Source organism: Lynx rufus, unplaced genomic scaffold, assembly GCF_022079265.1.
Source record: "Lynx rufus isolate CCGP_SWC_20201006 ecotype Redwood Valley unplaced genomic scaffold, mLynRuf1.p SCAF_5, whole genome shotgun sequence".
Classification (NCBI taxonomy): domain Eukaryota; kingdom Metazoa; phylum Chordata; class Mammalia; order Carnivora; family Felidae; genus Lynx; species Lynx rufus.
In genome coordinates, this window is record NW_025814867.1 from 12,918,105 (window position 1) to 12,944,725 (window position 26,621).

At 37.9% G+C, this 26,621-nt stretch overlaps 1 protein-coding gene across 5 annotated transcripts in view; it reads right to left on the reverse strand.

Annotated features, from left to right (window-relative positions):
* Window positions 1-835: 835 nt before the first annotated feature.
* Window positions 836-26,621, reverse strand: part of RBMS3 (RNA binding motif single stranded interacting protein 3) — a 695,735-nt gene continuing 669,949 nt past the window's right edge. For all 5 annotated transcript variants that reach the window (XM_047100003.1, XM_047100000.1, XM_047100002.1 and 2 more), the window contains 2 exons: window positions 4,083-4,163; window positions 836-967 (listed from right to left, as the gene is read on the reverse strand). In XM_047100003.1, the coding sequence (XP_046955959.1) occupies window positions 836-967; window positions 4,083-4,163 (213 nt within the window). The remainder of the gene's footprint in view (window positions 968-4,082; window positions 4,164-26,621) is intronic.

Below are 26,621 nucleotides of genomic sequence, written 5' to 3' on the forward strand. Positions count from 1 at the left end.
GAAGGAGCTCTTAGGAATTCTCTATCCACCAGGGCTTTGACTGTTACCTACCAATTAGAATAGTTTGCATAGCAAGACATCTGTCTATAGACTGAATTTTTGTTAATTCCTTTGGTTTCAAACCTCTCAAGTTTTAGTCTACATAATTAGTCAACACAAAGCCAACTGTACTTTACAAGTGATTTAAAGATTTGCAAGAGTAATTCTGATACATGATTTTTGTTTTGTCATTTAATTCCTCAATAGGTCTCTACATTGTTTTATATTTTACAGTACCCCTTTTCATGAAGTGCTTTGCTGCGTATTCAAGGCAACTCCGCAAAGGGAGTGTTATTGTCTTCATTTAAGAATACAGGCTCACTATCTAGTTTCAGGGGGGAATATTGGAGTTTTTCCAAAATATGTACGGTAGATTTTTCTTTTTAATGCCCCTTTCTGTATTTAAGGCTTGGAGGTGAACTCTTACATTAACTCTGGGCTTGGCCATGTGACTTGATTTGGGCTATGGGGCAGTAGTAAATACATCACAAACAGATTGAAAAGTGCTGGTCATGATGCAGTTGCTTCCATTATTCAACCAACAGACAACACCCAGAAGCAGAGCTGTGAAAATGACCATCAGCTGTCCCCAGGTACTTGAGCAATTCTAGTCAAGACCAGAAGAATCACCCACCTGAGACCAGCTCAGATTGCCAACTCACATAATCATGAACTAAATACATGCTTGTCACTAAGTTTGGGATGGTCTGTATTGCCACAAAAGCTAACAGATACAACACGAGAATGGTTGTCAAGATGCTTGATCTTGAGGGAAAGAGTTTAGTGTAGCCCGAACTTACTTAGACTGTTGGTAAGAATATGCAGGTGCATGTTCGTTGGATGTGTCCACTGCTATCTGTTGCTGCTGACCACTGGTGTCCTGGGATGAAGGTGCCACTGTCTGGGGAGAGGTATCAGCAACAACACCCTAAGGAGGCAAATAAGAACACAAAAGCCTTACTGGCTTTAGCAAAGGGCCTTTTTCCAGATGGACAATAGGGAATATCCTTCTTCTATTTGGCTTGAACGGAATTGCACTCAGCCAAATGAAGCCACAAGAAGTACTCAAAGGAAAACCACAGCACATTTTGATAAGAGCTGAGAAATTCACTCCAGTATGTCACCAAGAAGTTTTGCTTTCAGAAGTCCCTAGAGCAGTTGAATCGTCAGAAAATCACCTTCACCATACTTAGAACTGTTTTTTTTTAAGTTTTTATTTATTTATTATGAGGGAGAGAGAGAGAGTGTGTGTGTGAGGGGGAAGCGGCAGAGAAAAAGGGAGAGAGAGAGAGAATCCTAAGCAGGCTTTCTGTTGCCAGCATGGAGCCCAACGCCAGGCTCTAGCTCACTAAACTAAGATTATGACCTGAAGAAATCAAGAGTCAGACGCTTAACAGACCGAGCCACCCAGGCTCCCTCATACTTAGAACTTTTAAACCTGGTTGCAGATAGCTGCACTAAATAATAATTTATTCATCAAAAATTCATGCAGGATTCCTATAAAAACTTATATATTCAAACATTTCCCTGGAGTAGTGCAGTGTGTCAGGTTTCTATGATCTGGCAAAACAGTGGACTGTGACCTAAACAGACCACCCAACAACAACAACAAAAAAACCTGCAAAAAAGCTTGGAATTCTTTCAAAGCAATACTGTTAAGTAGGCTTTCCTTTCAGCAATTTGATTTATTTTGTTTTGTTTTCGACAACATGAACTAGAATTCATTTTGAGGTTTCAGAAAACAAACACAAAAATATCCTTAATTTTGATTTGCTACTTCTCTCACCCTCTCATTTGTCACAGATGCCAAGAAGAAGTTGATCAGATGTCTGATTCTGAGAGAGGCACAGGTGGTTTTATTTGATACATGGTAGGAAGGGCATCTCTCTGAAAACATTCTCTTGGTTTTACTCATAGCCTTGGACACCTGCAGGGATGTCAGCTTTCAAACATTCTTGACCAACTCTCTGTCCCTCACTAAACGTCCCTAAAATTGTTCCTTAGAATCTAAAAATTCTCCCTATATTACCTCAATCTCTTTTTCCCTAATATACTATTTGGTATTATACATTTTTCTGAACCTCCCATAAGTATTTATTTGTGTGGATGTTGGTGAATTTTCAGTGTTTTACATAGAGAATAAATAGTTGCTTTAACTTATAAGCACAAATTTAAAGCAATGTACCTGCATTTTTCTTAATGAAAGGTTGTTTTTTTGTTTTTGTTTTGTTTTGTTTTGTTTTGTTTGGTAATCTCTATGCCTGGTGTGGGACTTGAACTCATGACCCTGAGATTGAGTTGCATGCTGCATCTACTGAGCCAGCCAGGTGCCCTGAAAGACTTTTTGTAATGATAAACTTCTTCTTGAACTATAATTAGACTGTTTCCAGTAAGTCACACTGTCAGATGTGTCCCATTATTTTATAGTCATCAAAATGCTCAAATTCTGTAGATAAATATATCCATATGTCAATGTAGACAAAGAGAAATGCAAACATGCTCAATTCTATCTGCTATAGCAATATCTAGATTCATTAATTGATGACCTGGATGCTTTCTGATGGCCAAATATAGCAAAAAACCCCTAAAACCCAAACAAACAAACAAAAACCCACACGTATTTTAATCACATAGTCTTTTGAAATTCTGAAAAGCCAGTTAAAACCTGTTTAATACTGACACATTCTTTGGGGCCCACAGGTCTAGAGCACATAAAAGATTTAAAATTGGACCTCCCTGGTTTCCTAAATTACACGATGGTGTCCTCTTAAACTTCTGTATTTCCCAAACTTTGGTACTAGTAAACATCCGTCACACCCCGAAACAAATATGTCAAATGTTTCGTAAAATCCAATTCTGCAAAGATTTTCCCAAACTCTGTCGCTCCAGAGGTTGAAAATGTCATGGTAGACTTCCATGTGGAGGGGTGCTGACACCCTAGTTTCTGGCCAACTCATGAAGTAGCAATAGCATGGACTCCAGAGAAGTCCCAGCTGATGGGAAGCAATGCACTGTGACCATAATGGCAAATGTCATGAGGAGATGGGGATGAGGGGCAAGAGACAATAATGGCTAGAACTAGAGAGAAATATACATGTCTAAGTGTTTTACCACTAGCTCATAGCTGTATGCTCCCTCCCTTTCTATGTAGCTTGCTGGCTCTGTTGAGTAAAATAACATGTACTCAACATGTTATTGGATTCAACCCAATGGAAAGAGAGAAGAAAAGGGACAAAGCTTCCCTTTGAGTCCAAAGTCCCAAAGACAAGATGACTTCATCATTTGAGGTATTCAGAACAGTAAGAATGGTGCAACTTTTTTATTTTTATTTTTTAATCTATAGGAAGTTACAAGGCTGCCAAGGTTCATTCACTAAAGCAGTGGTTGTTAATCCTTGATACATATTAGAATCACCTGATATTTAAAGAAAAATCCTGACATCCAGTCAATACCGCAGACAAATAAATCAGAATCTGGGGATAGGACCCAGGCGTAAATATTTTTTAAAGCTCTCTAAACAACTGCAGAAAATAATAAGCAGGAAAGTTTGAGAACCAGTGCACTAATGTGAACGTAGATTCCCAAGGGATCTTGTTAAAATGCAAATTCTGATTAAGTTGGTGGTGTCTTCAGACTTTGCATTTCTAACAAGCTCCCTGGTGATGCCAATGATGATGTTGGTCCAGGGACCACTCTTTGAGTAACAAGGCACTAGCAAACTCATTGAAATAGTTGTCAACTTTTTTTTCTCTTCCCTATTTATGAGTATTTGTGGTTAACATCTGAGGGGGTAGTGATTTGGTCTCTGAACTTCAAATATACAAAGGATACTCCCTTCTTAACTCTCTATAGCAAATCAGATAATTTCGTGTGCGAAGCAAAACATAAGCATGTTCGAGTACTTCATATAGTGAGCTTGCAATTTCAAATTTTAGAGCAGCACAAAACCACATGTCAGGATTCCTTGGGTTATAGGGGACCACAGTCTACGTGGCTAAGATTTATCTTCCCTACGTCTTTCTAGAAGACAGAGACAGACTTACTTCAATAGAAACAGCTGTCGGAGGCACAGGCGTGTACTGGGGAATGTAGGTCCCTTGCATAGGAGCCGCAGCAGTCATATACTAGAGGGAATCAAAGAAAAATGCAGGTGAACTTGAGATTGCAACCGGCAAGAAAAGTAGATTATCACATGAAACTGTTTTACATGTGTGGTCCACAGGCAGTGCACCATTAAACTCTATTTCGATAAAAAATGAGGCAGTTCCTATCAGCATAGAATGGCCTTTGCTTACTGATTCAGTGCCAACAGCAGCCCACAGTATCATCCCCCTTCCCTCATTTTATGTTCTAAAACATTCTACATTAGATCCCAACATTTCATTATCACATCTCAAACATACGTTCCATAAGGGCAGGGATGATGTCTGTTTTTGTCTTCTTCTCATTTTATTGCTAGCACCTATCACATAGTAGGCTCTCAACAAATCATTTGTTGAATGAATGAATCATCATATTGTTAGCAAACACTTCTTTTCTAACTAAAAGAAAAATAAAAATAGAGGAATAATGCAAGAACTATGTGTGTAGCAATATTTAGATTTGGCGCATGTTCTCACTTTGTCATTTTCATATCACCTTTTTTAGGTACAAATGACATAGTATTACAGATTCTGGCAAAGTCTACTTGATGTCCTTCCCCCATTCCATTATTGTGTCACTGTCAGTGTTTCCTTTTCAACTCCTTGAATTAGCCAAATGTTCCTCACTTGGATGGACAATGAAACAGTCAAACCAATTCTCACTAAGTTGTAGTATCGGTAAAACATGCATTGGGAATAACCTGCATTTTTGCATTTCAGAAAAGGAGCCCCAAGAAGATAACTTGCTCACCTACATGAGCAAAAATTCCATATTTGCATTTCTAATACACATATCCTTTGCAAATTCAACATTCTACTCTCTGAAAATAGAATTTTCTATGGAATCAATTGTATTATGGAGCTTCTAAACTTGACCAACATCACAAAACATCAGAACCAGAATCATCTACTGAAGACAAGTTTTCTCCATTCATGAAGGTTAGAGAAATGATTTTTATGGAAAATTGCAAGCCTCCGACCCTTTATTCTTCTAAATCTGCTGAGTTCAAAGATGAATGCTATGCATAAATATGTAAAACCTAAATTACTATATTTTGTGTGTATCTTGGTACTTTCGTATCTAAGCGACATGATGCTTCTGAATCAAGGGAAATATCTGAATGGAGATGAGCTCATCAGTTGTTGTTGTTTAATATTCATGGAGAATGATAGCAATTAAGCAACTTTGGAATAAATGTATCTCCATCTTAAACTCAAAACCATCCTACTGTGTCTATTTGCTAAAAATAAAAATAGAGACAGCCTTAATGAAACAACCCTAGATCAAACAAACCAACTGTTCTCTGTAATCCATATGTAGCAGCTGATAACTGTGTAACACTAATAACAACTAAGTTCAATTCGTATCTATGCAAAACAACCTTGTAACTTAGACCAAGAGCAACTATTTGAAAGGCCTAGAGATATTACTAATTTAGCTTTATACTTGAAAATCACCAGAGATTCCTATACCCTATCCTCTGTGTTCTCACAGCTTCCATTACTTTTCTATTGAAATTGTCCAGACTGTCATCTCCTTAAAGGGATGGGCCAAACTTCACATCTCTGTATCTTCCAACAAACCACACCATGCCTGATGTTGAATAAATAATTGTTCAATGGCTGAAGAAAAAGATACAAGAAGAAAGCCCTCTGTTTCCAGTTATGAATCTTGCATGCCCTTCCCTTAGCTGTTAATAATCCTGAGCTCATTGTAGATATTAATTTCACCATCCCCATAATACATTTATATAACCTTTAAACACACACTTGAGCCAACTCTGCTCATCATTGTCCTTGTGTCTTTAAGTAGACATAAGCATCCAGGTATCCAATGGTTATCAATTTTTCAAATAAGCATAGAACTCTGGACTTACATTTCAGCAAACATTATTCCACATCTAGAGCCCTATGGCAGGTATCTGCCTTGCCAACAAAACTGCTCTAGGATGTATTTTGGGAATAACAGTTCATTGGCCATTTCAGATAGATGGTTTGCTTATATAGGTTAATAAAGTCTTTTAACTGAGCATTCTCTTTATTATTTTTGAATGCTAGCTCAACTGGGAAAACAGCTTTCTGTTTTCCAGTGCATTTTGGCAATGCTGGAGAATGTGTTTTCTTTTGTGATATTGATGTAGAATAAAAACTTCGAGAAATCAAGTTTTAGAGCAGCCTATTTAAAGCTGATTAAACCAACCTTCCTTCCTTCCTTCCTTCCTCCCTTCCTTCCCCCCTCCCCTCCCTCCCTCCCTCCCTCCCTCCTGGTAGCCACCTGTTAATTTTGCTTAGAACTAGTGCTCTAAGGGGCGCCTGGGTGGCTCAGTCAGTTAAGTGTCCAACTTCAGCTCAGCTCGTGATCTCATGGTTCGTGGGTTTGAGCCCCATGTCCAGCTCTGTGCTGCCAGCTCAGAGCCTGGATCCTGCTTCGGATTCTGTGACTCCCTCTCTCTTTGCCCCTCACCTGCTCGCTCATTCATTCATTCATTCATTCTCTCTCTCTCTGTCTCCCTCTGTCTCCCTCTCTCTCTCTCTCAAAAATAAGTAAACATAAAAAAAAAAAGGACTAGTGCTCTAAGGCACATACTTTGAAAAGATCCTTCTTTAATTGAATCTCAGAAGTCTTAGATTTGTAGCAAGGGAGAATATATTTTTGCCAACTATGAATTTTTGTAAGACCAGAGCTGATCCTATGGAGGCTCATGTTCTGCCTTCTGGTGATGGTTTTCCAAGATTTATAATACACTAGTAAAAGAATACCTCACTGACTAGGTATTTGCTATTGCAAAGTTAGTGGTTCTAAACTTTGCAAATGGGCCTAATACATGAAGAGTGTAGGACATCACTAGCACTTACCTATAGGACTACTTTGATCTGTCTCTGCTCCACTGTCTGTAGCCCTCAGGAGCCATTTCTGTGAGCTAGAAATAGGGGCATGGCCTGGGTCATTTGGAGCAATGCTTACTAGTTTTCTAGCTCATGGGTTCACTCTTGTCAAACCAGAATTTTCAGGCAGCATAGTTAATGAAAAGCATTTTATGGGATTCTTAGCTAAGCTTCTTCAAATAACTCAGTAATTCAAAACCGAATCTGTGTTTTGTCCAGTAGAACTGAATTAGTATATTTTCACAACTCCCATTTTATTCAGTGAAGTTGTTAACATGGCCCAAACTGAACTGCTGAGGACACAAATTCATACTCCCCTTGTCTTTAGAACACTGCTGTGAGCTAGGCAGCATGGTTCACCCATGATCTTAGCTTAGACTGAGAAGCGAAGACCCCACGTAATGGGAATAAAGCTCAGGCTTCTGACCCATGATTGAGATACTTGCCTACTTCTTTACTTTTGAAATTAAGTAAATAATGTCCTAAGAGTCTCCTTTTGATTGTTCCCATATTCAAGTTGGTTTTGTTGTTGTTGTTAATGGCATATAGAAACTGGAGATCCAATTAAGAAACATGGAATAATATGCCTTTGGTTAATATTTTTATTGCCATTTAATTTATTTTACTTTATACTCAGAATACCTAGTTTCCTTCCAGGAGGGCTACTCTGTATGTTTAACTTACTTCATAATTTAACTTACATTTATGCTGCTTCTCTGAACAGAACCAAGAGAGATTTTGTAGTATAAATGACATCACCTTGGTTCAGTGTGTTTTGTACCTTTTAATGAAAAAAAAAATCTTTCTGGTTGCCTTTTTTTTTTTTTTGATCACATAAAAGATAATAGAGCTTGAGAGCATTGTTTGGAAATTAGGGATAGGCTTACTCTAAACAAGTCAATACTGTGGAGTTTTATGCCCCATAAGACTATTGTTTCTGGATAAACTTTTGCAGTAAAACTCTTCAGTAGTAGACATGTATTTCTAGGGTGAAACCTCAAGAAGTGACAGCTTTGTAAAATTAGGAGCAAATTCTTACAGGAAATGGCTACAGCTGTGTGTAAGATCAACTCTCAGCTTTAGGTAATTGGTGACAAATAACTCTGAACTTTCTCAGCAAGCACAGTTTGATTTCCTTAAGAGCATAGATCAACTACAGTCAGACTTAATAATCTAGGCTGCACAAACACTGTTTAGATCTAGATGCCTCAGCGACTTCCTTTATTTTATCCAGCTAACAAACGACAAAAAACTAAGAGAATGCCCTGTGATATAAAAAAAATCTGCCCTTTTGACTTGATAAATTCCCATGGATTACTTATTAAAACTATAACAAGAATGGATGCATATCCTTCAGGCTAATGTCTTTTATTGGTATGTCTCAAAAGCTAGAAAATATCTGCAACCATTCTTTCACGACTACAAATTATTTTGCATTTTTTTATACAATGGGGGATGGGACCCACATTCCAATGAGATGATATGGGTAAAATGGATAAGTCCATACAATATTTCCTTGTTGGTAGCAACTCAAAGTTTAGAAATTGATGGAGAAATTTTATTTTCTTGGTAAACAGCTTGATTATTTTTATATATTCTAAATCTAAAAGCACTGGATTTTCACACGTAAGCTTGAAGGAGACCTGAATAGCCATTTTCAAACCCACAGAATAAATTCCAGACTCCATTACTTGTTCCAAGAAGTCTAGACACTGCATCACCAAGATAGTTATACAAAGAGAGCAAAAAAAATGGTGAAATTGGAGAGGAATTGTGTTTTTGCCTATTTAAGTTAGAACAAACTGTTTCTGTTACTGTAGAATCATTGATTATTTCCGAGGAAACAAAACTCCAAATTTTCAGTTCTGGATCTACTTTCTTTTCCCCCACAAAGCAAAACAAATATGTTTATGTATTTCCCGTGAGGAAATTTTCATTTGATAATTTGTAGAGCAAGGAATTTCCTACATTTGAATTTTTGAAATTTCCTAAAACAATTTATCACACTTGTTCATTTGGAGTCGTCTTTACACTGCTTAGATTTTAAATTGGTGCTTCTATTCCTTGCTATAAAATTCTTAAAGCTGCTTAACAAATTTCAGAAAGGGGAGTCGTCCAGGTACTATCAAACCTGGAAAGTCAATAAGGATACGGGAAAGTTGCAAAAATGTGTCTCAGAAAGGAAGCTGAGCAGAAGAAAGCAGTATCATGGTAGGTAATGCTAGCAGAATGCAGTATGAATTACTTTCAAGGTCATCTGCCATAAAGTTTCTTCTAAAAAGCTTGAGGCTATAGGAAACAACCTGGGTTGGGTAAGTGGCTGGGGGAGATGCATGGTGTTGCCTCATATAGAGGTATTCTGCAGTGCGAGGGCCATGTTTCTTAGATTTGTAAAATTCTATCATCTCAGAGCCGGGGAGAATACCTGGACCCAGGATGGCAAGTTGGTATCATTTCACATGCTTGCTTTGACTAAGTAGAAATAGCTGCCTGGAGTGAAAATCTAAGAATATCTTCTAAGTCTCCATGCTACTCAATGAATGAAAGACCATCCATAGAGAGAAGGAAAGCTGGAGAAAGAGTGCCCACTTAGGGCATGAAAATCCTGGACTCCTACATGGACTCCCGCTGTGCATTCCTCCTATATTCTTTCTACTTTTGGAGAAGTCATTCTGGAGAATGACATGGCTCCTCATCCAGAATAATAATAATGGATGCTTTCATAATGTTTTATGTTAGTATTAATTTATAAGGTAGAAATAACAAAGTAGACAGTTGTGTAAAATTAAATAATTGTCCCTGAAGTGTAGGTGGAGGTGAATACAGATAGCAACATATACTTCATTTACTAGGAGTAAAAGCACTCAAGGGGGAAAGATGGCCAGTGGATGGCTTGATAAAAATGGAAGCCCAGAATTCTTAGGAGTATGTAATCTATATTATCTCTCCCAGTTCCCAGGACAGTGCTAAACATAATCCAGAGAGAGGTGTGCATTAAACTATTCAATGAAAAATAGAGACTGTCATCATTGTAGTCTGGGGTGGTGCTGTTTTTTGTGGCACATAGCAAAGAGAGTAACAAGGAAGAGACTTAGAGGTTGTTCTCGTCTTGGAAATTTACAAAACCTCACCCCCTGCACAACAGTGAGAAGTAGTCCTTCCCATATAATCACACAGGCTAAGAGGCCTTCATTTTGCAGAGAATGGGATTTTCATGAATGTATTAGAAAAATCCAAAGCCCATTAGGTTTTAGCCCATTTAAGCCCATTAGATGTGTGCACAAGATCACCAAGGTAGTAATACAAATAAGATATGGTACTATGCAAATGTAGCTGATTAAGAAACTGTGTCTTAAAATTTGAACTTGAAACAATTCTATATAGGCATAATGAATTCTTTCCACCCCCTCAAGTTTTTAAAAATATTTGTTTTATTTGCTTATTTAAAAAGTAATTATTGTAATTAATGAAGTTTAGCAAGGTTGCTGGATATATGTCAATAAAAATTATTTCTATATACCAGAAGTTAAAAATGAAATCTAAAATGATACATATATAGAGAGCATCAAAAAATCAAATATCTAGGGGCGCCTGGGTAGCTCAGTCGGTTGAGTGTCCGACTTTGGCTCAGGTCATGATCTCACAGTTTGTGATTTTGATCCCCGCATCAGGCTCTGTGCTGACAGCTCGGAGCCTGGAGCCTGCTTTGCATTCTGTGTCTCCCTCTCTCTCTGCTCCTCTCCTGCTCACACACTGTCTCTCTCTCAAAAATAAATAAAGATAAAATATTTTTTTAAAAAATCAAATATCTAGATATAACTTTGAGAAAAGGAATGAAAACTTCTATACTGAAGACGAGAAAGCATTGATGACAGGAATTAAATAAGACTTAAGTAAATGAAGAGATATACATCACATGCATGAATTAGAAGACTCAATATTGTTACAATGTTAATGCTCCTGAAAAGAATCTATAAATTCAGTATAATTCCGGTTGAAATCCAAGAACATTCCTGGTAGAAGTCAATAATTCACTTTAAAATTTTTATGGAAAAGCAAAAACCCAGACTATCCAATACGATCTTGAGGAAAACAATGATGAAAGATGAATTTAGACATCAAGATTTACTAAAAAGTGATGGTAATTAAGATATTGTGGTATGGATACATGGATAGAATGTCACCATAATGCAATTTCAGCAAGAATGGTCTTTTCAATACATGCTGCTGAATCAGCTGGATATCTCTATAGGAAAAATGATCCCTGATCCTTACCTCACACCACATGAGATAGATCAAAGGTATAAATATAAAAGGTTTTTAAATATAGTTTTCTAAAGAAAATAGCAGGAAGTCTTCATGATATTGAGAATAGCAAAGATTTCTTAAACGTGACTGAAAAAGAACTGAAAATAAAAGAAACTATTGATAATTGGGCTTCATTAAAACTAAAACCTGCTAATTATCCAAAAACAGAGCAAATATATTTATAATACATATATCTGACAAAGCTTATACATAGAATGTGTGTGTGTGTGTGTGTATATATATATATATATATATATATATACTTAAATCCACAATCAATAAGAAGACAGAACACAAAATTTTAAAAAATGAGTTTGAGTAACTATTAATATACACAATAACTTAGATGAATCTCCAGGGAATTATGGTGAGCAAGAAAAAAAAATTCCAAAAGATTAGATACTGTGATTCCATGTATATAACATTTTCTATATGATAAAATTTTAGAAATGGAGAACAAATTAGTGGTTGCCAAGGATTAGACATGGGGATAGGAGGATAAGATGGCATAGTTATAAAAGTTATAAAAGTTCAACAGAAAGATTCTTGTGATACCGAAATTGTTCAATATCAATTGACTGTGGTGGCGGCTAAAAAAATTATATAGGTAAACACTGTATAGAGAATATACACACAAGATAAGTAAAACTGGGGGAATCTGGATGAAATATGTGGATTGTATCAATGTCAATTTCCTGCTAGTGATATTTTACTACAGTTTTGTAAAATATTACCATTGAGGAAATTGAGGCACTTGTCCAAGGGATCTCTCTCTCTTATTTCTTACAATTGCATGTGAATCTACAAATATCTCAATAAAAAGTTCAACTAAAAAAACAAAACAACAAAAAATCATATAGTCACTCAGACACTTCAGTAAAGAGAATATCTAAATTCCAAATGGCCAGTATGTATATGCATACATAACCTCATTCACCGGTCATCAGGAAAATGCAAGCTAAAAGTATTATGATATGACACTATGCTCCTACCAGGGTGGCAAGAATGAAAAAGACTGACAAAAGCAAGTGTTGGAGAGAATGTAGATAACTGGAACTCTCACACACTGCTGGTAGGAGTATAAATTGGTACACCCACTCTGTGAATCTGGCAGAATGCTGACAGAATCTCTGAACAAGCAATCTCACTCATAGGTATGTGCACAATAGAAATTCTTTCAAATGTATACTAAGAGATATGTGCCAACTATTTGGAGCAGCATCATTTATAATGGCTCCAAGCTAGAAATAACCTAAATGTCCATCAACAGTAGAATTAATAAATTGTAATATATTTATATTGTATGATAATATAAACAATGAAAAAAAAACCCTTGCTCTACAAATATGGATGAATCTCACAGATATAATTTTGAATTTTGAAAAAGGCCAACATAAAAAGCTTCATACTGTGTGATTGTATTTAAAGTTCAAAAAATCAAAACAAATCTATGCTGATAGAAGTCAGGGTTGTGGGTACCTCTGTGGAGATAATAAAAGGGTAGGGGCACAAAAGAGGCTTCTCTAATAATAGGACCTTTTATATCTTGATCTAGGTAGTAGATACCTGAATATCCACCAATTTACGCTTTCTAAAACTTATTGATCTGTAAACTTAGGAAGTGTGCATTCTTCTGAACATATTTTATCCTTCTATAAAGGAGTTTACAATAAGAACCAACAGAGAAAAGGAAAGGTTGATCTTAGGGGAGAGCAAGGACAACTTACCCATTTAAACAGACATGATTGAATGGATTCAGACACAGGAAGTTTGGGAGATGTGTAAGGTACTTAAGTTTTTTTTGCCATTGTTTCCATTTTGAGGCAAAGATGTGAGGTGCTTGTGAGAGATAGTAGGTTTGGGAGAAGGTATGACATGGTTGTCTCGGCCAGTGAGAACAAATGGACCATGCACATGCAGGAAGATTTCGGGGAGTGCCGAGGGCCCATTTAAGTTGTGTGCTCATAAAATTAATGTGAAACTCAGCAGCATCGGCGGCTTGCTTTACTCTTGCCATATTCAGCTGCTCACAGGAATGGAGCAGAATGAGAATTGGATGCAAGCAGGATCCAAGTATCACCAGAAGAGTGAGCAGGGGAGGTGAGGACACACGAAAGAAAGGGATTGCAATGTTCTACTATGAGATCTAAGCTAGGTGTGGATGTGAGCAAATGAAGGAGAAATTGATACTAAGTGGCAGGCAATAAGCAGGTAGGCAAGCTTAATGGTGTCAAAGAATTATGGCAATAAGGGTTGTTCAAGTAGTCATAGAAGGAAAGAGGTGGTAGTCAGAGAATTCCTGTTTGAAATTGAGCTATTATTCCAAATTGAGATTTTGAGTTGGTGCGGTGATTGCTAATAACAAATTCTAGGATAAGAGTAGAAAAAAAGATCAGCAGAAATGAGGAATTCAGGAAATGAGAGGTTGAGGTGCTCTATTATAAAATTCCAATGATAGAAATTCTTTTAAAAAATTTAATGATATATACGCTTAATTACTTATTAGCAACATTCAATAAAATTTTACTGAGCCCCTTTTAACATGACAAGTTTTAAGTGAGCTTATATTATAGGGTTACAACATGCATTGGGTCATAGGACCTGACAAAACCTAGAAGAAAGAGATTTTGCTACTAACCCATTGCAAGTCCTGGGTAGTTTACTTGTATTTTATCATCTTATATATAGAAAGCTATTTAATTTTTATGTATTCATTACTGCCAATCTTACATTCACCACAGTACCCTAGAATAGAAAAGCTACTCAAATCCTTGCAAGTTGATCTCTTGTATTATTACTGCTTCCTTCTTAGTCTTTCACTTTGTGTTTGAATCTCCTGTCTGGTTATACTTGCCTTGTTGTTTCTTAACATTCTATTGTTTTTGCATATAGTATGGTTTACTGATGGTAAAGAATTAGAACTCTCTGTAAAGTAGTGACCTTTTCAAATGAGAGAAGCTATTGCACTCAAATCAACGTTTATTTAAATCAATCTCTATATTTGAAAGAATCAAGAAGAAACCACTTTTAACAAATGACCCGACCTATTATCTAGATGGTTCTTTCATAAACTTATAGGAACATAAAGCCCAACAACTAAGGTCCTCGGCTTCTCCAGACTCATTTAATCATTTCTCTAGGAAACCAGGTTTTTAAATTTTTTAAATATTTATTTTTCCACTTTGGAAATGAAAGAACTGAAGGACTTTGTCAAGAAGAGAGACAAGTGAACTAAGAAGTCCTCAATGGAAACTCTGTTGTTTCCTGTTGAAGGCTGTGACTAAAGCATTAATTTGAGCTAAGTAAAGACACGTTGAAGGAAGGGAACTGATCCAGGGTGCCACACACACTGTAAATTCTATTTGTACATAAAACATTTCCTCTCAACCATCTTAGGCCCACACATTGTGAATGCCAACCATCCCAATGGACCAGAGTAGACACAACAAGAGGAAAGGTTGAGAGTGCCCCTCAATATCCTCTGAAAGAATCCAGTCTCTAAAAGAGTCAACAAACAGGTTCTTTTTTTTTATCGTGTTTGGTTTTCAGGGAAGAGACCTTCAGAGATGGAACTTGACCTATCCGGCTAGTTAGAATATTCAGATTAGAGATTGATCCATATGGATGGGGAGCAAATGAAGGTGAGCAGGGAGGAAGGGGGAAAGAAAGGAAAGAGAACAACATTCTAAATGAGGAAAGAAGAAAAAGCAACAGTGAATAGGAAATTGCACAAATAAGGTGTGAAACTATCTGAGAAAAGTTCTTCTAGGAACTATTCATATTTAGGCAAAAACAAACAGATTTACATGGTACTGCTCTATCCATGTGAGCATATTTAACTTTTGCAATACAAAAACAACAGGAGGAGTTTCTGCAGGCTACAGATATTACCATTCTTTTCTTCAAGGATGTGAAGAGTTCAAATTAAAGAGCCAAGTGCAAAAGGTAGGAAGACTGGAGGGAAATAGACCTTCTGGTGGCAAAGTCCAGATTCTACTCCTCACCTCAAAATATGAACAGTTTGTTTGATGACAACTGTCAAACAGGGGAGAGACAAAGAATATGATTTCGGCATGAATTTCAACCCACTCTCACTGAGTTCTTAGAATCACTGTGACCCACATCATCTCACATTCTGCTTTACCCATATCTGCCTGTTCACGGTGACAAGTACTCCTCTGATAACTTCCTTCCTCTGTGCTTTTGCTTTTCACTGTGTTCTAACCTCTTTGTATCCATTAATGACACATCTAAAACCTGTTTCTCAGACTGAGTCCGGATGCTAAATTTCTATATGAAGCCTTGCTTCCATCCCTGATTTGGAAGTGATAACCTTCTCTTCTGATGCCCAACAGCTCTTTATCTGTACTTCTGCTATAGCTCTTGGCGGTCAAACTGTGGAAGCCCCTGGAGGCACCATGCCAGATTCATCATGGTTGGCACTTAATATGAAATTATTAAATGAATGAGCGATTGCAAAAATGGATGAATAATTCAGCACTCTGGATGAAAAACTCAAGCTGTATAACCCACATGAGCCATACAGTTGTCCACGGAAGAGCACAGAAATCCTAATCCTCTTGATGCCTGTAATGATTAATTAACATTTGAATTGGTAATCTCAGTAAGAAAGATTACCTTGCCAAAGTGGGTGAGCATCAGCCAATTCCCTAAGGGCTTGAATGGTGGGGGTGGGGGAAGTAGAGGAAGGGTGAATGCTCTCTCACTCTCCTTAAGCTGAGAAATCCATTCTCCTTCCCTCAGACATGGGAGCTCTTGGTTCTCTGGGGGGTTTTTGACTCAGAGACTTACACCATTGACTCCCCTGATTCAGATTTAGACTGAACTGTATCACCACCTTTCTTGGTTCTTCAGCCTGCGGATGCAGACTGTGGGACTTCTTGGCCTCCACAAGTATGTAAGCCAATTCCTGTAATAAGTTAACTCTTAATGTATTTATCTATCTGTCTGTCTACCTCTGTATCCTATCTATTTATCATCTATCTATCTATCTATCTATCTATCTATCTATCTATCTTCTGTCTACCTACCTACCTATCTCCTCATGGTTTTGTCTCCATACAGAACCCTAACACAGTGTCTATGCCATAAATTAAATAGTAGACAAAATGTGCTTATCGTGTGTCTTCAAGTTTGGCATTTCTTTGGAAGCACATTATGGCATAAAACAAAGGTAATGAAAATTATTATTCAGGGTAGAGATGAGACTTTCCTAAGACCTACCAAAATTCTTTAATAGAAAGTACTCAATATTTGTGGAGACTCTTGATTAGGGCCTTCACATGCTGGAAACCCTAAACTGTAAGAAAAGGCCAGGGGCACTCAGGAATCCAAACTGCAAGGATCACTTCAAGCCTGAGTGAAAACACCTCAAACGCATTCAGTGGGAATTTGGCACATGAATAGAAAACCTTTGGATTTTTCAAGGAGAATACCAGAAACTCAGGGCGAATAAGGTCAGCATGCTTGTGAACAGAAGGGCAAACGAATGGAATCTTTTCATTGCAATAGGTCGAAAGGTGACTATTAGGAATTGTTTCAATGGAGAATTAGGGAGAGAGATGACTCAGGATAGAGGAAAAAAAATCCAAGTCCCATTATCATTATCATTATCATTATTATTATTATTGATGGTAGTGAGGGTGATGACAAGAGAACAGTTGAAGTGATACACAATGGTTTCTTGCCTGGAGAAGGAAAGAAATGGAATAGGGAAGGTTGATGGCTGCAACAGAAAAAGAGAGATGCAAGAAGGAAATGCTGATAAACAAGTATGAAGCCTTTAAGATTTCAGAGGGGAAGCCATTATGGTTAGTCCACAGTGTGTAGCCTTTGACATTGGTGACTGGAGTTGCATAAGGTGAAGGTCATTGGAATCAAGCAGGTTAAGGGATGTTGACACTATGATAATACTGAGGCAGGAGTTGGAGGCAAGAGGAGACAAATGACAAAAGGCCATGCTTAACGTGTGGGTGTTGGCAAGGAGATCAACAAAGGATAGCAAAAAGAAGGGGAAAAGACTAACACCTGTGGGTGTTGTCATTAAAAGAAGGAATTTGCACACCATGTACAAGAGGCAACAGTGATGTAAAAGACTGCTAACACCTCCTTCCAGCTCCATTGGTCACAGGAAAAAGTGAAGTCTCTATCCAAGAGTGTTGTTGAGGAAAGACATATACTTAGGACAAAACAGATTGTAGGTGAGACATGCAGAAGAAATAATTTTTTGTGAGGAGCATGAGGACATATAGGAATTTATCTTTGGGTTTTATAAAGCACTTCCAGAAAGACAATGAGGAAACAATAGCACTGGAGGTCAGCAGTAAAAAGGTGGTCCATTGGGCAAGCAGTATGGAGTATCTTGAGAATAAAGACTATGAAGGCAGAAGCCCCAGCAGACTGAATTAGGATGGTGATTCCAGAGATGAAAGAGAGAGTGAGAAACTTATTGGCATTTGCTCACCTCCAGGTTCCAGCCTGGCTAGGTGAGATCTCAGATGGTTTCACCACCTGATATATAAATGTCTGTAAGCCATGATAAAACTGTTATCTGTTGGATATATAAATATTCTTTGTTCTTTTTTTTCCCAACCTACTCATTACTAGAGGCCATCCACTCTAGAGAGTTGAAAGAAAAGACTGTACATTTGAATTCAAGTTCAGTCTAAGCATTAGCAACTGTTCCCTGCATGGAACTATACAAAATGAATCTTGAAAAATGCTTTTCAGAGACCATCATCATATTATTCTTTACTCATGAGTGCTTTCACAATTTCTTAAGGGATAGAAATAGTTATTATTACTGATAATAACTCTCCTTATAATTGGTGTTGATCAGAAAAGCTTCTCTGAAAGATAGCCAAACCTTCCATTCATAAAATAATCTAACAGCAAAACTGGAGTTCATTTCTTCTGGTTCTGTTTCTTGTTCTTTGTTTTTGCTGTTTTTATTGTTTTGAGTAAGTTAATTATTATGTGTTGGGGCATATTAACACATTGATACAGTATTTTTGGTACTCTCTAATTTAGTACATAAGAAATATCTTTATTTTATGAATGTGTTGTTTGTTTTACTTGCTGGCATCTAGATGTTTGACGATAAACTGATTTGGGGGTTGATTCATAGTTTACCTTATTAGTTTGAGGAGCATCTAAAAAGTAAATTACCACTAGGCTTCAAATTTAGCAAAAGAATGATAAAGATAATGATGTTCGTGGTAAATATGCATGTATTCAGGAATAAAAAAAATGGAAACCTCATTTTTAGGTACAGTTGTTGATACCTATTGCCAAAGGATCTCTCCATTTGAGCATGAATATAAGATTACATAAGTATCAATATATCTTTTTTCAAAATAATTGTTACCTATTTAGCGATAGGGGTTTAGAAGTAATTTTTCATTTAAGATTTTCAAGGCAATATGCAAGAAATTTCAAGTCTCTGTAGAATTGTAACAATCAATAAAACTAGGAAATTATGTCTATGTGGTTTAGCATGATATTTAAGAAAGAGCTAAGCTTTTATCTACTATAAATCTCAGTTTTCTTGTAAAATAGAGTCAAACATTCATTCTTTAAAGGTTTCTTTATATAAATATTAATGAAATAATGCATACAAGGACCCTAGCATAGGGCTGGGTACCTACAAAGAACCTAATAGATACGATCTGTTATTATTATTGATTTTATTTTTGTTGGTATTATCATGATGACAAAACTTTCTTTATCTTAATAGGATCAGAAATAAGCTTAGGCAGTAAATGCTCATTTATTTTCTCATAGAAATTACATTGAAATACCTGGGTTGGACACAGAGCCCTAAAGGCATGGGTGACAGACACTTACCCTACATGAAAAGATAGTTATAAAGAGGGGAAGTGGGAAGAACTTACATTTTTTGAGAAATAGGGAGAAAGAGGAAACCTGGATGAGCCAGAGGAAATGAGGTAGGGGTAGGAGTGGGGGTGGAGGTGGGGAGAGATGCCCTTGAGCAACATGAGCCTAAGCACATAGAGGGGAAAAGCTGGTGAAATCCCCCCATGAGGAGGTAGCAAAAGGGCATTTCAAGCACAGGGATGCATCTGTACAAGCCCATCATTTAAATGCCCATCATGTGTCCATTACTGAACATGCCCAAGTGTTCACTAATGTTATTCTGGGTAGGATTTTGTGTGAAAACTGGAAAGGGGGTAAATTCACATCTGAATCAATGCAATACAGCATAGAGAGAGAGCAGACAGAGGTGCCTATAATGCCCTAGAAAAGTTTACCTCTTTCAGAAAGCTGTGTACTTCCAAAGGGTATAGAATTTGGGGTTCCAGCCAATCATATCTGATTTCAAAATATTGGGGGACTCAGTAACATCTGAATAACATTCTTAAAGAAGTTCAAATTGAATATAGTCAACCTGAAAAGGTGGAAAAGTTACCCTCAATTTTAATATTTTCTGATCCACTGGAAAAATAAGAAGGGGTTTGATCATGGACAGAGAAGGTAAGAAGCAGTTCCAAAAGAAAACTAATGGATATAGAAAGAAAATAAACAAAACGACCAGAAGTGCACTTTCTTAGGTGGTGGTATAGAGAAAGTAAGGCAACCAAAAGTAAAATAGAAAGAAAAATCAATATAGATATCACACTACTCTTAATTTTTATCTCCTGACTTTCCTTGGCCTGGTCCCACTTAGTTCATCTGTTCTTGATTTCTTTATCCTAGAAGACTTTAGTTTCTATTTAGGGCCTGGGGACACTCTTTCATTAACTCACAGGCTACTATGGGCACTATTTTCCTAGAACATTAACTACAGATGTTTCTAGAATTTTGGGCCTGTTTTTCTCTTTCCTTTGACCCAAGGAATTGCGTTTCCCACATTCATTCAAAAATATTTATGAGAGACAACTATGCTTACGCAACCTCCTCCTTAATGAATTTCATGCCCACTTACGGAAAATAAAAATATACAGGTTTGAATTTCTTTAAAATGACCCTTAATTCTTATCCAGAGGATATTTACAAAACAAGAAGAGAAATTTAAAAGGAGGGATCAATGACTAAGCTGTGACTCGAGATCACAAGATATGACAAATACAGATTCTAGAGAGTATGATATGAACAATGACAAGAAGGAAAGTGCAGTGATCATTTTTTTTCATACCCACTCAGCATCCATTCCCACTTCTCAATAGTAACCCATATTTCCTTTGAGAATCCTTATGTCCCCCTTTCCCAACCATGTAGTTAGAATGTGGTCAACTCCCCAGCAAGTGAATTCTGATCCCTGAATGAGAGTAAACTTACAGAGCCAATGAGACTACAGAAGATGTTTACTGGAGCTTCTGGTGAAGGAAAACATTCTTGTGTGTGGGTTTTTTTTGTTGTTGTTGTTGAGACTTCTAGAAATGACCTTTTCTTTTCCCTGGCAGAGAACAGTGTGAGTATGTGCGGTCATCGCTGGGACAGCCACTCTGACACCATGACAGGGGAAAGGGGCTGGGTTTGCCAGATGCAAGGCTGTGGAATGTAGATGATGTGCAGCTACGTGGAAAGGAAACAGCCTCTTTAGTGACATCATTTGAGCCATTAAATTAAATCGTTGTGAGCTGAATGTTTAAGTATTCCTGTGGTTGGGAGGTCTTATGAATTTAAAAGAGGAAATTAGGCAAAAGAGAAAATGAGTTAAAAAAAAACAAACAACATTATCAGTTCAGATAGCACTGACAAAAACAACAGCAGGCCAGAATAAGACGTCTCCCTGCTACCTTGCCTGTTAGGCATTTTATCCTTTCTTATCCTGTCAATAAAGGTTGCTGAGGGAACCTTCTGTGACATTGGCTGTGCAACCACATTCAGTTTGCCTAATTACTTTAAATATTTTCATTACTATTTACAGCACCTCAAGAACATTTCCTAATTAGGAGACTCTAGTTAGTGGAATTTTCTCAGATCTCTGAGGAAGCTCATATGGGAAAATGGCCACCACCATTCTGCATCTGGTTGCAGCTTAATGTGGAAACAATCCGCCACAGGGCCTGACATTCCAGTACTGGGGTTAAATGTTAACACATTCAGAAATTAGTATTTTACTGTATAATAGGCCTTCTGGAAGGAGGTGAGGGAATCCTGAGAAATGGGCCCAGGTCGGTTTTGATGACACAAAGAATTGTAAGACTCGTCTACTGGATTGGATAGGCCCCAGAGATCCAAAAAAGTTCTGAGGCAGTTCTTAGAAAAGCTTAGCAGAGGAGAACATAAAGCGGAATGTGATTTGTACTGATTCTGCAAATGCCGCTAAATCTTAGGGCTATTGTATCCTGGAACTTCTTCTGCTATCGTATCACTCAGCTTTGCTACCTGACTGGATACTCCATACCTTCCCATAACTAGGTATTTAGTAATACCCAGTAACCACTCTAGATATGACTGATCCAACTCATTTGTTCTATTAGCGATCTATTTAGTTTTATTTATTTATTTTTTTTGAGACAGAGAGAGACAGAGCATGAATGGGGGAGGGTCAGAGAGAGAGGGAGACACAGAACCCGAAACAGGCTCCAGGCTCCGAGCTGTCGGCACAGAGCCCGACACGGGGCTCAAACTCACGGACCGCGAGATCATGACCTGAGCCGAAGTCGGACGCCCAACCGACTGAGCCACCCGGGCGCCCCCATTTGTTCTATTAACCTTGGGAGACTGATTTGCCTAAACTAAATCTTACATATTGCTTGTGACCTAGGTATCCTATTCCTAGCAGATAACTTGTGTAATTTCTGAACTCTAATGTTACCCTCAATACTTAATTTGATTTTTTTCCTAAGTTTTTATTTTAGTTTCAGTTAGCTAACATACAACGTAATATTACTCTCAGGTGTATAGTATAGTGATTCAACATTTCCATACTTCACCTGGTGCTCATCACAACAAGTTTTCTCCTTAATCCCCATCACCTATTTCACCCATTCCCCACACCCACCTCCCTCTGGTAGCCATTAGTTTGCTCTCTATAGTTAAGAGTCTGTTTCCTGGTTTGCCTTTCTCTCTCTTTTCCTCTTTGCTTGTTTTTGTTTGTTTCTTAAATTCCTCATATGAGTGAAATCACATGGGATTTGTCTTTCTGTGACTGACTTACTTCACTTAGCATTATACTCTTTAGCTCCATCCATGTCATTGCAAATGGCAAGATTTCATTCCTTTTTTATGGCTGAGTAATATTCCATTGTGTCTATATACCATGTATTCTTTATCCATTCATCAACTGATGGACACTTGGGCTGCCTCCATATCTTAAGTATTGTAAATAATGCTGCTATAAACATAGGGGTGCATGTATTCCTTGGACTAGTGCTCTTGTATTCTTTGGGTAAATATCCAGTAGTGTGATTGCTGGATCATAGGTAGTTTTGTTTTTAACTTTTGGAGGAATCTCCATACTGTTTTCCAGAGTGGCTTCATCAGTATGTATTCCCACCAACAGTGCAAGAGGGTTCCTTTTTTTCCATATCTTCACCAATTGTGTTGTTGATTTTAGCCATGTTGACAGTTGTGAGGTGATATCTCATTGTACTTTTGCATCTCCCTGATGATGAATGATGGTGAGCATCTTTTCATATGTCTGTTGGCCATATCAACAGGTTCTTTTAAATATAAAATGCTACACGGGAGTGAAGCAAAGCTGGATGTAATCTGGTCTTTAATAAACTTTGCAAGAAAAGCCTTCACTGTGGATTCCTTTTATTCAGTATCTTCCAAATTATATTCCACCAAAGGAGTGTTCGAAAGGATTTTTTACAGGTGTTCCATATGCAAAGTTATCTCTGAGTAAACAAGTTTAAAAAATGAGGGAATAAACCAATTATATAGACATTTTGGTTTTTCATGGTGTGGGGGGGAGGGTCGTTTTCTCTCCTTTCCTCTTTTCCTTCTTTACATCTACCGTTCTCCCCCCTGCCCCTTCAGGACTTATCAGTGTTAAATGGGCAAATATTCATTGTGAATCTGTAAACATCTTTAGGAAGACAAATACAGTTTGCGACATTTCCTAAATGTGTAGAATCTTAGAACTTTCTTTTTTTCTTTTTTTTTAAGTACATTAACATTTCATGAGCCTAAGATGCATTCTCAAGAACTCTGGTTTTTAAACTTGGCTTTACATTGGAATTGTCTGGGCAGCTTTAACAAGATACTGGTGCCTAGATCCCACCTACAGATAGCCTGATTTAATGGGTCTCTGGAGCATGTCCTGGGTGTTTGGATATTTAAAGCTCCCCTGATGATTCTAATATCCTACAAAATTTTAGATCTGCTATCCTAGGAGCTGTTTGGGAAATTATGCTTAAATATGTTCCATAAGGAAATCTATATTTCACATAATGACCAAAGACTAATCAAGTTTAAGTGATACATTCAAGTTTTGTACTCTGGATTTCTATCATTCTTCCTTGGAGTTTTATCTTGCATTAAAAACAGGAAAGTAAAACAGAAACATATATGTGTGTGTATGTGTATGTATATATACACGTGTATATGTGTACACGTATATATACATATATATGTATGTACATATATATATACATGTGTGTGTGTGTGTGTGTGTGTGTGTGTGTGTGTGTGTATCCCCAAAGGAATTGAAAATAATTGTAAAGGCACGAGATGTAGGTAAAACATATTCTTCCCAATTGTACACAGAATTCATTCTGTAGCACTGGCAAAAAGAGGGTGTAGGGATTCATGGACAGGAGGAGAGAAAAGTCCAACTGTCTTCATTTGTAGTGAGTCATAGTGAGTCTATAGACCATGAAGGTCAACCTGGGTGTGAAATTGGGGACACAGTTGAAAGCTCTGCTTTTACTTTTTCATATTTTAGAAATACAAACAGTAAATAATCAGGATTAAATGTTGCCAGTTACAAAAGAGCATTAATATCCAAGTACGGTGTAATCCTTTTAGCTGTATCTGACACCAGTGGAAAATAAAGAGGGCCAATTTAGTCACTGTTCTAATTACTAGAGGCTCAAAAGAATGTGGTAGTGAGGCAGATGCTTGTTGACAGGGTATAATTGCATATGTGCATGCATTATATATGCATATATAATGCATATGAGTCTTGGTCTTTTCACAATAGAGCTTTAAGGGGCACCTGAGTGGCTCAGTTGTAAGCATCAGACTCTTGGTTTCAGCTCAGGTCTTGATCTCACGGTTCATGAGATCAAGCCCCACATCGGGCTCTGCACTGACAGCATGGAGCCTGCTTGGGATTCTCCACCCCCCCCCCGCCCCTCCCCTACTCTCCCTCTCTGAAAATGAATAAACTTAAAAAAAACACAAACACACAGAGGCTTAACATTCCTACGACCTTCCTGAAGTAACCACATAACCACCATGCCGTAGTGGATGTGCGCACTGTGCCAATTCGTTTCATTTCGTTTTCCTAGGATTTCCTAACCCTATCCTCATACGCTATGAATCCTGACAGTTTGCGTATACTGCAGAAACTCACATAGGGATTTCTCGGGTTCTCCTCAAAGGGACCCACCATACTCATATTCCATTCCATGCCAAATTATGGAGGTTTTTTGCTGTTTTTTTTTAAATGTCACGCAGAAGGAAGGAAATTGTACAAGGCAACAACAATGTAAAATAGGATTCTGGAAGAAAAGAACTTGAACAATGGAGGAAATTAACGTTCTCCTTTTCTTTCCACCAGCAGTTTCACTCCCTTCCTTTGTCTTCATTAGTCCATCCTTACCCCCTTCGCCTGCCTGTGGTTGGCTGACTGGCTCGGAGTGGTTCTCAGTCTTGAGTGAGCATCACTGTCACCTGGACAGCTTGTAAGAGATGTGACTAGGCCTGAGCATTGTGTTTTCACACGTTCTTAGGAGGTGCTGGAGCCGCTGGTCTAGGGCCACACCTTGAGAACCCATGGCAGAGAACTGAAAATGTGAAGTCATAAACTTGGAATCCTAGAAAGTTAGTAGACTGAAGGCCTGTTATGACTGTCGGAATTTCTCACTGAGCTCACACCTTATCTCCCTGTGGGGTATTATCATTATCTTCATTTACAGATCAAAAGGCAGCTCCAGGGAGGCCACAGAGAGAGAGCACATGAAGGACGGGGCTCTAAATGCCGATCTTCCTCAAAGCTAGGTTCATTCCTTCAGTGAACCTAGTGCCCCGCACTAGCACTGGATGAGGTACTTGTGTTGTACTGTCACCTTCTCATGTCTTCTCCTTCTGTGTGGTCACCGACAGTGTACCACGGTAAGGAAAAGTGATGACGGGAACTCACTGCAGAAATGAACACAAAAACTGCACTTCTCCATGCTTTGACAAGAGCACTTGGGTTGTTATTACTTACTTTAACACTCATTTTTTATTTATTTTTAAAATTTTTTAAATGTTTTTGTTTTTATATTTTTTATTTTTTTAAAGTTTTTTTTTGAGATAGAGACAGAGACAGAGAGACAGAGCATGAGCAGGGAAGAGGCAGAGAGAGAGGGAGACACAGAATCTGAGGCAGAGCCCAATGCATGCTCGAACTCATGAACTGTGAGATCATGACCTGAGCCGAAGTTGGACACTTAACCAACTGAGCCACCCAGGCGCCCCTATGTTTTTATTTTATTTTTAAGAGAGGGAGAGAGAAACAGAGCATAAGCAGGGAAGGGGCAGAGAGAGAGGGAGACACAGAATCCGAAGCAGACTCAAGGCTCTGAGCTGTCAGCACAGAGCCTGACGCGGGGCTTCAACTCACGGATGGTGAGATCATAACCTGAACCGAAGTCAGATGCTTAACTAGCTGAGCCACCCAGGTGCCCCAATGCTCATTTTCAACACACAAATTAGTGAATATAGCAAAAAGTCTATGCAATTGATTTGCTGTGCCGTGGCTGAGTGGCTGCATTCCCCTCTTGATGAGATTACTACAGAAAGGTATTTTAGAAACTAGGCCTTGTACACGCTTATGTATTTTAGCCTCATATGGCATTAGTTCTTCAAATGAACCTGATGTCTAAATAGCTTGGGTGATAAGTATAAATGCCAGTGGTGTGAGCTTTAATGCAAACAGATACCTTACGGTATAAGCTAGGGGCCAAATAATTCAATTGAGTTTAAGGGATTAAAAAAACAAACAAACCCTCAAATCTTGCCTAAACTAGCCAAGTTCAAGGCCATCGAACAAACATAATTTCCTAAAGGAACGAAAATAACAGGGGAGTTTTATCTGCATGA